Genomic DNA, 14,862 nt, shown 5'->3' with positions numbered 1-14,862 from the left:
TATGGACTGAAGGGTCCCAGGTTTGATTCTGGTCAAGGGTATGTACCTCTGTTGCAGGCTCAATCCCTGGCCCTCATCAGGGCATGTGGGAAGGCAATCAATCAATGTGTCTCTCTCACATTGATGTTTCTCTCTGTGTCTTTCTTTCTCCCTTCCACTCTCTCTAAAACTCAATGGGAAAATATCCTCATGTGAGGATTTAAATATATATATATATATTTATATGTTATGATTATAAAAAGAATTTATTTTAAAGTGCTACTGAATTAAAATTAGTTCTTCCTTAATATATATTTTTCCAAGCATATAGACTAAAAGTACCATTTTTGTTAAGTAGAAATCCAAAACACTTTTTTGTACGTGATGAGTGTTCTTACACTAATAAGTTTGTTAATTATTCAGGGCCTCTGCATACAGCACATTGCACAAAGCACAGAGGTAGGGGGGTGTGAGTTGGGACTGAACCCGCAGCCCCATGTGCTTACCCAGCCATGAGCCCTGGCAGTGAAACTGCATCAGGCCCAGTAGTGCCCAGGACTAAAAACCCTATATCCTGGGAAACACGTCAGTCCTGGTCAACCTGAGGTGGTTGGACACCTATTTGGGGTAGAGATGAATCATGTGTGTTAGAGTCAACCTTGGAATCTTGCCTGTGGAACTGTACTCCCGACACAGCAGAAATCGTGAAGCCATTTTTACATTACTTCTTTTCTCCTTATGTTTTCAAGGTAAAAGAGGCATGTACTCACGCCAACATCCTGACCAAGCCTGATCCAAGAACCTTCTGGACTAACGAGGACTCAGGTATTATTGGGAAAATGCTCTCCGGTCCTGCGATGCCCAGAGTTTTCTGTAGTAAAGTGCTGCACGAAGACAAGGCTTCAGGGAAATGTTTGGTTTTGCTTGTTTAGACCTAGTCCATCGCTTGAATATGCTTCACAGTTATTTTTTTTTTTTTTAATGATACAGGATCCTTTATGACATCTTTTTTCAGTAGCTAAAGCATATATACCATCAGGTGCAGCTTTCTGGATTTCAAAGTATATTCAAGTGTTGGGGGGAGGGGACAGATAAATGAGTTTCTTTCCTGGAGTGGGTGCCAGAGGAACAGGATAAGGAGGGCAAGTTAACCCATCCCAGTTTGTCTTCCAGGGAAAGGAAGGGATTAACAATCCTGAGGTAAGTCACACTTCAGAAAGCTTCGTGTAGGGCAGGTATGACTTATTCTATCAATCCAGGTGTATAAATCTAATCAGAATCAGAGGAATGCCACTTTCTAAGATCAGAGAATATGCTTCAGGTAATATAATCATACTCAGATAAAGGGTCAAGTATGTTCTCATAAGAAATAGAAGATATCTTTTCATTTCTTTTCATAAACACATTGAGCCATAGGCCTAATTATACCAAGTAAAGACATTGAACATGAAGAGGGGAGGTTGAGCAAAAAGAGCTAAAATAATTGAGAGAGTGCTACTAGTGCTTTCACCTTTTCTAATTAAATGGAGAGCCAGTGCTGACACCTGCTTTTTGTAGTAAGCCTCCTAGCTTTACAAAGTACATTCACAAAAAATCTAATTTAGTGTTTATGGCAGGCCCGTGAAAGAGGAGAGCAGCCTGTCCTCCCTCTCCCTGAGTGCGAGATGAGATCAGAAGCTGAAAGGGGTTAGCCGACTTCTTTAAAGCTCATAACCAGAAAATACGAGGCTGAGGAGTGAGACTAAGAGCCTGCGTGCCCAGTTCTTTATTTCACTTCCCAGGAAGAAGCAGCTCTCTTGTGAGAAGCAGTGTGGGCTAAATCTGTGCTTTAATCTTTTCTTCATAAAAGAGAGTCAGAGAACATGCTTATTAGCAGAAGGGAGAGGGGTTCAGGAGAGGAGTAAAAAACTCTCTGATGCCTTCTTTTCAAAGACCAGGCTTATGGTCTAAAGTTATTATCAATTTCGTCTGTCAACAGAATTGTTCTGTCTTGTTTTATGTCTTTTGAAGAAAGATGAATAAACATGAAAGTGAATTGGCCTATTCAATGCCATCATTTTGGTCCATTAGTAGAACAACCACAAAATCAATAAGCCATCCACTGGCTAAGACTATTAAGAGCCACAGCACATATATTGTAAAGCTGTGGAGAATAAAATGTTACAATTAAAAAATAAATGATTCTCGAAGTTCCATAACGGAAAAGGAATGGGAGGGGAATCTGTACAGCACAGGTCCAGAAAAATGATGCTCAGCCACTTCTCAGAGCTGGAGAAATGGTTACAAGAAACACTAGTGCAGAACATGAAGAGAAATGGAATACTCATCTAAAAAACTTTTTAAAAATTATTTTTGTGTCATCAATGGGGTTATAAAGATATAGTGTCCCTCTTACAGCAGCTCACCCAATGAAGAGCCTCCTAGACTAGGATCTATGCCTAGTGACTCTTTTGGTGAGGGTAGGAGCTAGTGTGGTTCAATGAATTACTAAGGAGTATTAAAATCTCTACTTTTGAGTTGTGGACTGGCATCATCTGGAGAACATATCAGAAAGAGGGTAGGTAAGTAAGTATAGAATTGTAAAGACCTGCTTCCAAAGGAACACACAACTCTCTAATTCTGTGGTTTATGTGGATAAAAAAGGTATAGCTACTAAAAAATAGTGCTATTTATATTCAAGGTGATTACATTCAAAGCTGATTTTGTGGTTTATAATCAATTTCCCATAACTATTCATGAATCATAATACCCAGGAATATAGGAGAGCCTTGTATCTGTCTCCTTCTTAAAGTTTGTCCTTTGGGACTAAGTGCAATTCAGCATCACCTTCCTATAGAAATTTCTTTAAAGAAGAACATCAAATTCTATAGTTTTCAATTGTACCATAGAATTTAATAATGACTTTATTGCTCAAAAAATCAGGGTTCTTTCTGTCATTAATGTACTTACCTTTCCAATGAGTTAAGAACAAGAATTATTCCCTAAAACTACCCCAGACTACTTCACAAGGAAGACACTGTGTTAGTGTGTGTTGGGGGGTGGGTGTATATAAATGATGAATATAATTGGAATGGAAGTGAAAAAAAAAACTCTACTTTTGGTGGTAGAATTATCTTTTGTTTCTTTTAACTCAGTCAATTTTTTTTTTTTTTTTTTTTTTTAAATATATTCCATTGATATTTCACAGAGAGGAAGGGAGAGGGATAGAGAGCCAGAAACATCGATGAGAGAGAAACATCGATCAGCTGCCTCCTGCACACCTCCCAATGGGGATGTGCCCGCAACCAAGGTACATGCCCCCGACCGGAATCGAACCCGGGACCTTTCAGTCCGCAGGCCGACGCTCTATCCACTGAGCCAAACCGGCCTCGGCAACTCAGTCAATTTTTGCTTCATATATTTTGAAGTTCTGATATTAAGCACATATATACTTCTATAATTGCCATGATTTGTCCCTCTTTATCTTAGTACAAGTCTGTGTTTGAAGTCTACTTTTTCTGATATTAATATAGCCAAGCCAATCTTCACATGATATCTTTTCTACCCATTTATTTCAACCTATCTGTGTCTTGTAGTTAAAGTGCTTCTCTTACAGACCTCATACACTTAGGTTTTCCTTTAAATTCTGACAATCTCTGTTTGTTTGTTTTTATTTGGATGTTTAGACCACTTATACTTAACTAGAGGCCTGGTGCACGAAATTTGCGCACGGGAGCAGGGGGGTGTCCCTCAGCCCAGCCTGCACCCTCTCCAATCTGGGACCCCTCGAGGGATGTCTGACTGCCCATTTAGGCCCGATCCTGATAGGATCGGGCCTAAACAGGCAGTCGAACATCCCTCTCACCATCCAGGACTGCTGGCTCCCAACTGCTCGCCTGCCTGCCTTCCTGATTGCCCCTAACCACTTCTGCCTGCCAGCCTGATCACCCCCTAACCACTCCCCTGCCAGCCTGATTGATGCCTAACTTCTCCCCTGCCAACCTGATCGCCCACAACTGCCCTCCCTTGCAGGCCTGGTCCCTCCCAACTGCCCTCCCCTGCTGGCCATCTTGTGGCAGCCATCTTGTGTCCACATGGGGGCAGCCATCTTTGACCACATGGGGGCAGCCTTCTTGTGTGTTGGAGTGATGGTCAATTTGCATATTACTCTTTTATTAGATAGGATGTGATAGTTGACCTCATTAGATAAAAACTATGCCATCATGTTATTTTCCTCATATCCCTTCTCTTCTTTATTTGCTTGTTCTTCCTTTTCTGACTTCTCTAAGATTATTTGAATATTTTTAAGAAATCAAATATTAATTTATCTATTGACTTAGTGGTGGCTCTAGGGATTACAATTAATAACTTTTTAAGTTTTCAAAGGCTACTGTAGAAATAAGATTCAGCATAGGTCCATTTCCTCACTCCCCCTCCCACCCTTTACATTATGGTTTTCAAAAATGTTACTTCTACATATGAAATAAAGCCTATAGTACAATGTGTTTCAAGAAAAACAAGAGAAAAACCTATTTTATATTTACTCTGATGTTTACCACTTATGATGCTTTTCATTTTTTCTTGAAGATCCGATCCAAGTTTCTCAAAGGGATAATTTTCTTTTAGTGTGGAAAAACTTCATTTAGCATTTCTTATAATGCAATGATTTTCTGGCAATGTTTATATCTTAGTTCTCTTTTCTCTTAATGATATGCATTTGTAAATAAAATATATCTTTCTTTCTTGAAAGATATGTTTTCTAGATCTGAAATTCTGAATATTCTTTTTTTCTTTCATGCTCTTCTGATCCCTATAGTTTCTAAGGAGAAATCAGTGATTATTTAAATTATTGTTACCCTGAATGTAATGTGTTGTCATTCATTGGATGTTTTAATTTTTTTTAATCTTGTGGTTTTTATCAGTTTGACTGTAATGTGTTTAGACTATGATCTATGATTTTAAGATATATACCCTTCAGGTTTAAGAAGTTAAAACATTCTTCTAATCTATTAGTAGTTTTCTTAAGAATTTGAATCTGAGGGATGTAATTGTTTCTGCTGTGGTTTCTACACAGCAGTGTGCCCTTTCTTCTTCAGCATATCAGCACTCTAACTAAAACTTTTCCTAAATGCCTTCCATTCTGTTCAGTGCAAACACAAGCTAAAGCAACTCCACAGCCATCCTTCTGCAACATGCAAATTTATGAGCCTGTAAATGCATTCGTTACAAAGGCAATATTCTAGTCACAGTATGAATTTTACTATGGTAACCTTTTTAATTCCTGAACTAATTGTGATAAAATGATTCCATAATTTTCCATGGAAAATACATTTCAGTGAATGGAATATTTCCAGTCAAAGCCAACATCATCAGAAAGTATTTTACTTATTTAACCTAATATTATGGTCTCTTGATACATAGCTTAAGGAGATTAAATATTAGAGGTAACTTGCCCACTTTGCTTGATAAAAATAGAATTTAAATTTAAAAAATATTTTTGTTTTAATGTAAGGAATTACATAGTTTTAGCTCACCCTGAATCTGGTGAGATTGCCTAGATTTTCATACTCACTCTCTTTTTGCATCAACTACCAGAGAACAGTCCTGGCATGCTCAGTTGCCATATGCAGATATTGATAGTTAGAGAAACAAAAGTAATATTTAAAAAGCTTTTTCAAAACATAATATCAAAGTAGCATATGTTTATCATAGGAAATAAATGGAAAATAGAAAAAGAAAGAAAAGTAATCACCCATACTTTTTTCATTGGACTTGAGTCTCTTATGCATTCCCAGCATTTGTTCTGAGAAATGCAAGCAGGCTGCACAAGTTTAGCTATTATCTTTGTTTTTAGGCTTTAAAATTTGAGTTGTTTTTGCACACCTTTTTTTTCCTATGCTGGTCATAAAGTGGCCTGTAACATCCTCTTAAATTAGAATTTCAAGGTAGGATGGGTTTCCCCATACTTTCAGAATGTGTGTTTTTCTCAGTACTGTTATTGGCGACACAGATCCTATTCTTTGCTTAGCGGAAGTCAGGTAATGAAATGGTTAAGCAATAACCTTCTTTTGCAAGGGCCATGATTTTAACCAGGCACTCGTTTTGCCAGGTGAAAATGTAAGTCCCTGATGTCCTCCCTGGGCTTTTACTTGAAGTCTCCTTTTAACAAGAACGTGCAGTTGTAGCACTGTGATGCTCAAAATGTCCAGATTTCTTTCAAGAAAGAAAAGTAAACAGAATGAATCATAAAATTTTTCCCAGAGATAAAATTTAGTTTTTGCTTATATTTTCAAGATTATGCATTATTTCTTGATATTTTTCTAATGATTCACCATATTTTAAAATTCAGACCAAATTTCTGGAGATGCAGAAATCATTACAAAGTGGTATATTCATACTTATTCAGGAGCAGTAATAGTTTATGTACCAAATGGAGCAATAAAATGATTTGGTTTGAAAACAGATGGGCCACAGAAATATTTTATTATTTCAGAGAATATAAAATTAGAACACTGAATTAATATAAAAAAGGAAGGACTTCATTATATAGATTTTTTAACTGAAGAAACATAGTTTCTAATTTATTTTCAATAAAGCAAAAACACTCTCATATTTACAACTAATAAACAGTTGCTTTATCCCTCAAAGTATGGCATTATCTAGCCAAAAAGAAAAATATGATAAATGGTAAACATGATCTGTTTACATGGAAACTTTCTATATGATATACGGTGGCCTGTGTATGTTCTGCCACTTGCTGTTGGAGATAAATCACTTAGTTAAACATCTATGGATATATGAAAATCTTTTAAGCAGACTGACCTCATTTACTGTGGTCCTAACTACTAAAAAAGATGGCTATCTCAGTAATAAAAGTCATCTTACCCACAGTGAGGAATTCCAAAGATCGCATAATGCTGTGAGTGGGAGCAGAATGGGCACGGCCTTTAGAAAGGACAGGGCACTATCAGAGGAAGTCCATACTCATGCTGCTTTTGACTTCCCTTATTTCCCCAGCTCACTTTTCAAAATTGAACTTGGTATTCATCCCCTCTGTCATAGTTCAGGGAGCCACAGTCATCCTCAGTGCCCTGAACCACATCTCCTTCAGTCAACTGAGCTCACCTCAGAGCTGACCGCTGGTCACTTGGCCATGCTTCCCAGTGAGCTCTGGGTGGAGCAGCAGGACCTGCTCAACAGTTTGCCATCTGCTGTGATAAGTGCCTTGAATTCTCGAGTAAGGGCACCTGAGTTGCCTATCAACTTCAATGCTTACTACCTGTGTGTGTGTCTTTGGACGCATGATTTCACCTTTCTGTGCTTCCGTTTCTTTCACCTGCAACAGTAGAATATTAGTAATAGATCATAGAGGTTTGTGAGGGTTAAAGAAGATAATGCTGGGAAAGGTACTTAGAACTATATGTAGCATAGTTTACTGGTCAATTTATGTTAGCGCTTCTTACTTGGAGAAAGAATTATGTCATTTATACAAACCTGAACGGATCCCCTGCTCTATGATAGGGACTACAAACTATGGGTTGAAAGAATAATACGTTCTATTTTGCCATTACTGTTACTATTTTGTACTTTGCTAGATTTATACCTTGTTTTTTTCTCCCTGAACCACAGAGCTCATCATTCACTGTCTTCTGTTGTCTCAGGCCCCAGACTGATAAGCTTCCTGAAAATAGACATATGGCTGGACATAATATCCTCAAACTAGAGAGAACCTTAGATATCACTTAGTCCTTTAGATAAAATATTGCTTTCATAAGCAAAGATCTGTCAAGTTTTGCATGACTTTAACCATTACAATGATTTAGAGGGTTCTAAGTTCATGGACTGATATTTATTCCAGTGAGTAGCAAAATGTCATTTCAAAACCCCTCTGTTTAAAGAGCTGAGTCATGCTCATATAGCATTTAAGTATGTTTGACAGCAAAGATCCACAAATTCAATACTCGTGATTGTCCCACTGCCAAGCATGTGAACGTGTGACTAACTTACTCAGGTTAGCTCAGCAGAGAAGCCCCCTGCTTTATTCCCTTGGATTGTGTACATTTAAAGTGTAGTTTTCTGAAGCTTTACAGTTAGAGCAAAGTCTGTTTCTGCCTTTGTTGAACTCTCAATTTTCTCTTCCTCTTTGTTATGACCAAAATTACTGTTATTTCTGCTGTTTTACTTAAGGCTAAACTAACAGTGTTTCACAATGGCTGAGCTTTCTGATTCCCCAGGGCTCTTTTAAAATATTTTCACACAGTATTTCCTTTTCCCCTTTTATCCAAATAATTCATTTCATGTCTGACATCTTTGATTTCAGAGTACATATTATTATGGTTACAGTGGTACCAGTGAGCCAGGCCAGTAAGCCAGGACAAGCAGAATAGGGAAACTGAGACAATTACACAGCAGTTTGCAGCCATCCAGTAAATCCTATCTTTCATAAACCAGGGACACTTAAGAGTGAATGGTTTGTACTTCTCTCTAACCAGAGGGTAAGCAGCTTAAATCATCCCACTTGAAAGATAGATAGCAGACATCCAATTAGTGCCATTTGCCAACCACACCCAAGGACAGATGAAGATTATAAATCTTACCTTGGTGCATCAGCAAAAAGCTGATGAATATTCCATTGAGATTTTCTCCTAAGATTACCCCTAAACTCCCAGCCTTTAAAACCCCTCTCGAAACAAAGATCCCAATGCTCACTCTCCCTCCCATGAGCATACTCTCCCCTCTCCCCACCTTCTTCCCCCACAGGCATGCATCTCCTAAACCTAAGGGACCCCACAAGGCTTGCAACCAGGACAGTAATGGGCAATGGTAGTTCGTCCCAGACAAACTCCCCAAACCTGTCCCCAAGGCTCCTTTTCTCTAACTTCTTAGTGAGCCAAAGCAGCCCAGCCTCAGCTCATTTCCCCAGCCCTTCCTTGTTTCACTGTCTCCAGCTTTAATAAATAATAAATCTCTAAAACTCACCTGGGCTTGTGTTGTGAAATTTTTCCTACGTGACGTCAAGAACCCCACACTTGGCCCTAGGCAGACCTGTTCAGGGCCAGGTCCCCTTCCTGGTAACACTAGGAAAATATCTCACTTAAAAAAATGCAAGGACCCCGGCCAGTGTGGCTCAGTGGTTGAGCATCGACCTATGAACCAGGAGGTCACAGTTCGATTTCCAGGCACATGCCCAGGTTGCAGGTTTGACTCCACACTGTGGGGCATGCAGGAGGTAGCCATCAATGATTCTTTCTCATCATTGATGTTTCTATCTTCCTCTCCCTTCCTCTCTGAAATCAATAAAAATTTTTTAAAATAAAACTAAAATATACAAGAAAAGTAGATTAAATGCAACTTCATACTTTTAGCCAAGTTATTTTCCCATATTTTAATAAACCTTTTCTCCTTTTATTAGTTTGCATCAGACTATTAATAGCAGATTTTTTAAATCTAGTGAATTTTAGTTGCAGCTAATGTTAAAATGTCCTAATGTGTTTTATTTTAAATGTGCTGAAGGATATTCATCCTTTAACAGCTTTCTTTTTGCCTAAAAAGAGTGTCCCATGATACATGCTACATAGTACATAAGACAATATTTCAGTTTATACGTCTATCATAGGAAAAATAAATAAATCCAAAAAATAATTAACATTGGATTTTTGCTCTTAATAACTGAAGCATTTTACTTAGTCATATATAAACAGTTTTCAAACTCTGAAGAAAAATTGTTTTATATCTTTAAAATTATCCATACCGAGGAGAATAGGCAATGACAAGTAATGAAAAAAGGCTATCCCGGGAATGAAGTGGCCCACAGAGGAGGGCAGGGGCAGGATGGAGAGTGAGGGATTGAGCACGGAGGTGTGGGATGGATGGGGGCAGGAGAAACACAGGGAAATAGAGTTAGTGTGAACCTGGGAGGCTCCAAGATGGGAACAGAATTAGAATTTAGGACCGGGAGCCCCTAGTAAAACTCATTTATAAAATAAATGTTGAAGCCAATCAACTCTAAGATTCTTATTCTGAAATTCCTTTATACTATGAAGTAGACATTGACATTAAAAAGAAAATTAGAAGGATTTGGAAAAAAAATGGTTCAGGGTGGGCTAGGGCCCTTGAAATAGACTTCAATGAGCAATGTCGCCCTGGGATTCTGTGACCCTCTCTTCTCAGAAATACGAGGCAATCAACTCTTTTCCACTGATTAAAATTTCTACTCTTAGAGAAAAAATTTTATATTAATAATTTAGCTGCACTGCTCTTATAGGTATTTAATCACATAACAGACAGTTTTCAAATTATTCTTCTATCTCTAATCTCATCTGATCTTTCCAAATGCCCTGTGGGTTTTGGATTAGCAAAATGATTGTTAAGCCTCAGGATACTTGAAGATGTTAAGTGATCTGCCCAAAGCTACTTATTGAGTTACAAAATCTAAAACGGAACTGAAGTCAGATTTCCTGGAAACTCCTCCAGTTCTCTTTCTACAGCTTCAAAAGGGTACTGAGAAGCTTTGCAGTGAAAGTAGCTCTAAAGTGGGCACCATTGTTTGGGAAAAGAGCAATGTTTTAAATTTAATTTAAAGGATAAGATTTAAACTGAGATGTGATCTTGCCTTTAGGTGGGGAGCTGGAAAAAGGAGAACATTAAGGCAAATGCAGGGTTTGTTTTACAAGAGTGAGAAATATCATGTCCTTTTCTGTTCAGTGTTCTGCTAGGTTCTATAGAGGAGATCATTGAAAACGCAGGGAGCTAAACCAGCCAGATACAGGTAGACTAACTATGAATGAAACAGTGTAAGCATAAGTTAAAATAATGACAGCTGCCTACAGATTCATGAGAGATTTTCATTTGGAACAGGGAGGGGGGCAGATTATTTTGCTGGTTAAAAGCAGAACTTTTGGTGACAGAAAAACCTAGATTTGCATTCTGGTTTTGCCATTGCTAGTTAGGTTGTGTCACAAAACTGTTTACCTCTTTAAGCCTCATAAGAATGTATATGGGGACTGTTATCAGGGAGATGACCAGACCTTGGGTCTTGTTTTCTTGAGGGGAAGATTTTAATTAAGAGACAAAGTGTAGAAAAGCAAGCAAGAATTTATTGACTGCAGCAAAACTGTACTTAGGAGAATGAAACAATGAAGGGCATAGAAGCAACAGGAGAGCCTACTCTGAGCTGCCTTAGCTCACTGGGAAGTCAGAGAATAGCGGCCTTGGCAGGCAGGTTGGGGGTTAGCCTGGGACGGACCAGCTGCCACTGCCCATTGCTTCCCTGGTTGCAAGCATTATGGGGCGGGAGATGGGGAGAAGGGAATGGCATGGGCATGTGTGCTGGGACTTTCACTTTCAGGGTTTTAAAGGCTGGGTGTTTAGGGGAAGTCTTAGGGACAGATCAATAGAATATTCATCAGCTTTATGCTGATGAATCAAAATGAGATTTATTCATTTAAATTTGTCTGTCCTTGGGTGTGGTTGGCAAATGGCATTTAATTGGACTTCTGTTATCTGTCTCCCAGAGTAGGGTGATTTAAGCTATTTACCCTCTGGTTGGGGAAGAGAGGCATAAACCATTTACTCTTGAGTGCCCTTGATTTAGGGAAGATAGGACTTACTAGGTGGCTGCAAATTGCTGTTTAACTTAGTTTTTCTATTCTGCTTGTCCTAGAATTTTCCTAGCTTCTTCCTATTCTATAACAGGGACAGTAGCAGTTTTTATAAGGTCATTATGAGGATTAAATGAGACATTGCATAAAAAGCACTAAAGTATAGTGTCTGCCACTTAATATAATAATTGAGTGTTAGCTATTATAATAGATGCACTAAATTGTGGCACTTACAGAGAGGAGTATGTTCATTTCTGCTTATCAGTATTGAAACCAGATAATCAATGGGTCTTGAGCCAATTAAGCAGAGGCAGGGTTGAATCACATATGAGCATTTATTCCAATACTACCGGCAGTATGGGAGAGCAGCAGGTCATTCACAAAAATCTCTAGCTCCCCATAAGCCAGCTGCTTATATTGGGAAGAACAAAGATTACATGGGGAAGCAGGACTCACAAACATGGGAAGTAGGCAACAAGAACTCCACGGAGCTGAGGCAGGACTCCATTGTTTGGGAAACAAGGTTGTTAATCTTTCCACGATATGAGGTAGTTCTTGACTAGGGATGGACTGCATTCCAAGGTTGACTCCCAGGGGCAAGGTTGACTACCAGGTCCCAAGGGCATACAACTCCCAGCCAGGTTAGAATGTGCTTTCTTTAATCAGAACAAAACAATCACAGTGAACAGAGCATTATTAGTATTTATTTTATTTCTTGTAACTCACAGTCCCCAATTTTCTATTTCTGCCCCTAACAACTGATGCTAGTTGACAATGATAGAGATTGCCTTGGAAGTGCAGGTGATTTTAGTGAAAAAATCAAGACAGCTCAAATGGTTATGAGGAATATTCATAGTTCCTAAGGTCCTTTTGTTACCGGACAGGAACCTGCCCAGAGTGGGTCTGCCTTCGGGTGGTGGTATTGTGTGGGTTGTTGACTTCATGCAGGAAAGAGTTCATAACATGAGTCCAGGTGATTTTGAGAGTACATTTATTAAAGCTGGGGACAGTGAAATGAGGAAAACTTGGCACAGAAGAAGCAACAGGAGAGAGCCTGGGCTGGGCTGCCTGGCTCACTGAGAGTCAGAGAAAATAGCGTTCGGGGGTTAGCATGGGACAGCTGCTGTTGTTGCTCAGTGCTCCCCGGTTGCAAGTTTCATGGGGCCCCTTAGAGCTAAGGAGACGCACACCTGTGGGGAAGAAGAGGGAGAAAGGAAAAGCGCAGGTGTGCTCCTGGGAAGAAGCACACACGCTGGGTCCTTCATTTTGAAGGTTTTAAAGGCTGGGATCTTAGGTGAGGTAATAGGGGAGGATCTTAATAGAATATTCATCAGCTTTTCCAGGTGTGTGCTTTCAGGGTCCTGGACTCCACTGATTGGTCAGCGCCAGGGTGTCATTAGTCATTGTAGCTTGTCCTGGTTTTGCTGCTTCTCTAGGCCTGGAGCTGAAATGCAACTGAGGCCTCCATGTTAAATCAAGGGTGGAAAGGTCAGGAGGTCTGAACTGTATGATCAGCGATATGGAAGGTCAGGGGGTCCAACCACATGATCAGCGATATGCCAGGAAAAGCTAGGCCACTCTGGGGGTGAAGTCCAGCGCCCATTTTGCTCATTGCTGGGCACCTGGTGCTTTCTGTCCTGGTGACCTTCTATATTTAGCTATAAATTGCTCAGCCAATTTGTTCAGCTATCTGCCTCAGTTTCCCTATTCCACTTGCCAAGGGATTTTCCTATACTGCCTCATTTTTAACACTAACAGAATCCGTTGACAATTCTATGAAAAGTATGAAGTGAGGCTGGCAATGCTATTCGAATAAAAAAACCCAACTTTCCTGTATATACAATAGTTTCAAACTTTAAAACAGAGAAAATGGGCATTTGGTGTGCTAGCTATGAACTGAACTGTCTCCATACACATGAGTATATGAATACAATAGAGCTAAGGTGTGTGGTGGTTGGATTATTGTTAGAAATGGCAGTGAGTCCACAATTATCCAGTCACATGCCTTCACCCTATTTGTCTTTGTGAGAAATTATCAAAAAGCCACCTGTGAAAATCAGAAAGGATTGCTCTGTAAGGAAAAATAATTGGTTCATATGTGGAAGATGAGATGTTAGATCCAGCAGCACCATGTTCTGACAAGGCTACCTGTGCTAGACACTACTCCTAGAAGTGGTCTAGTTATGATTCCTTTAAGTAAATGTGCTTTCTAATATTTTAAAAACATTAATATTTTAATGTGTAATATACAATGCATGCTGTATATAATGTGCATATATGCATAATATAATGTGTGTGATATGAATTCGAATTCTCTGTAACTGTTTTAAGAAAAAAAAGATATAGCAGTCCTGGGGAGCCCTACAAGATCCCTGTCAACCTTATAGAAACCGATAATCCTAAAGAGAATTTCCTACAAAAGTTGTCTAGTGCTAAGACAATGCCTTCCATCCATTTTTACTCAACATTTTCACATATATTAAATGGATGGTCAGGTAGTGTGGTTAAGGCATCACAGTAATTTTTCTTTAAATTTTTGCTTGATAAACTGATGCAGTGCCCAGTTTTCTTAGGGTTGCAAATTATTAGCTAAAAAGAGAGTGGGGAGGCAAGGAAAAGCAACAAAACCTAAATATCGAAGCTGGCCAGGAATGTTTTAAAAATAGTAAAATGTACCCAAATCTACTAAGCACTAAGAAAGAAGTAAATGAAGATGTAGAATACTCAGGAAATAAAACTCCAAGTGTTTCGTATCATGCCAGGGGGTTATTGCATTTTCATACCTCTGTGTGAGATGTAGTTTGTGTGTCATGCCCTTTGCTGTGGGTGACACCAGCAAGTCACATATAATTACAGCTGCAATACTATAGCCCCTTCCTGAAACATAGCTGAGGGATAGTGGGAAGGCATATTCTCTCAGTGGGATGAACTTGAGAGCAGTTCACCTGCTTGTTCATTTTGCTTGGAAGGAGAAGTGGCCAGACACGTGATTATATACCAGTTCATGGGCTGTAGCCAGTGGTTTGGCTGGATGGTCAGGCAATTGGAAGTGGAAAGAACATGATTAGAAATTGGGGGACAATGAAGTCTGGGGAAGAGGTATGTGGATAAACCTTTCTGAATGGGCAAGAAATGTGAGGATATGTTTCCCATGTGAATGCTTGTCAAAGAGCGACCTCAGCAGAGCAAGGTTTTAGTGATCAAGTGGATAGGATGACCCACCCCATCAGCGCTGAATGGGCTAATGAATGAAGTGGCTATGGTGGCAATGATGGATGTTATGCATGGGCTCAGAAGCACGCAC

At 39.3% G+C, this 14,862-nt stretch overlaps 1 protein-coding gene across 2 annotated transcripts in view; it reads left to right on the top strand.

The window, feature by feature from the left end:
- SGK1 (serum/glucocorticoid regulated kinase 1) overlaps positions 1 to 14,862 on the top strand; it is a 111,074-nt gene that overhangs the window by 75,401 nt on the left and 20,811 nt on the right. For both annotated transcript variants that reach the window (XM_080666806.1, XM_080666808.1), the window contains one exon: positions 729 to 804. In XM_080666806.1, the coding sequence (XP_080522932.1) occupies positions 729 to 804 (76 nt within the window). The remainder of the gene's footprint in view (positions 1 to 728; positions 805 to 14,862) is intronic.

The sequence above is a fragment of the Plecotus auritus genome (genome assembly GCF_963455305.1).
Source record: "Plecotus auritus genome assembly, chromosome: 4".
Lineage (NCBI taxonomy): Eukaryota > Metazoa > Chordata > Mammalia > Chiroptera > Vespertilionidae > Plecotus > Plecotus auritus.
The sequence above is the reverse complement of the archived record's forward strand: the minus strand, read 5'-3'. Positions and strand labels throughout refer to the sequence as shown.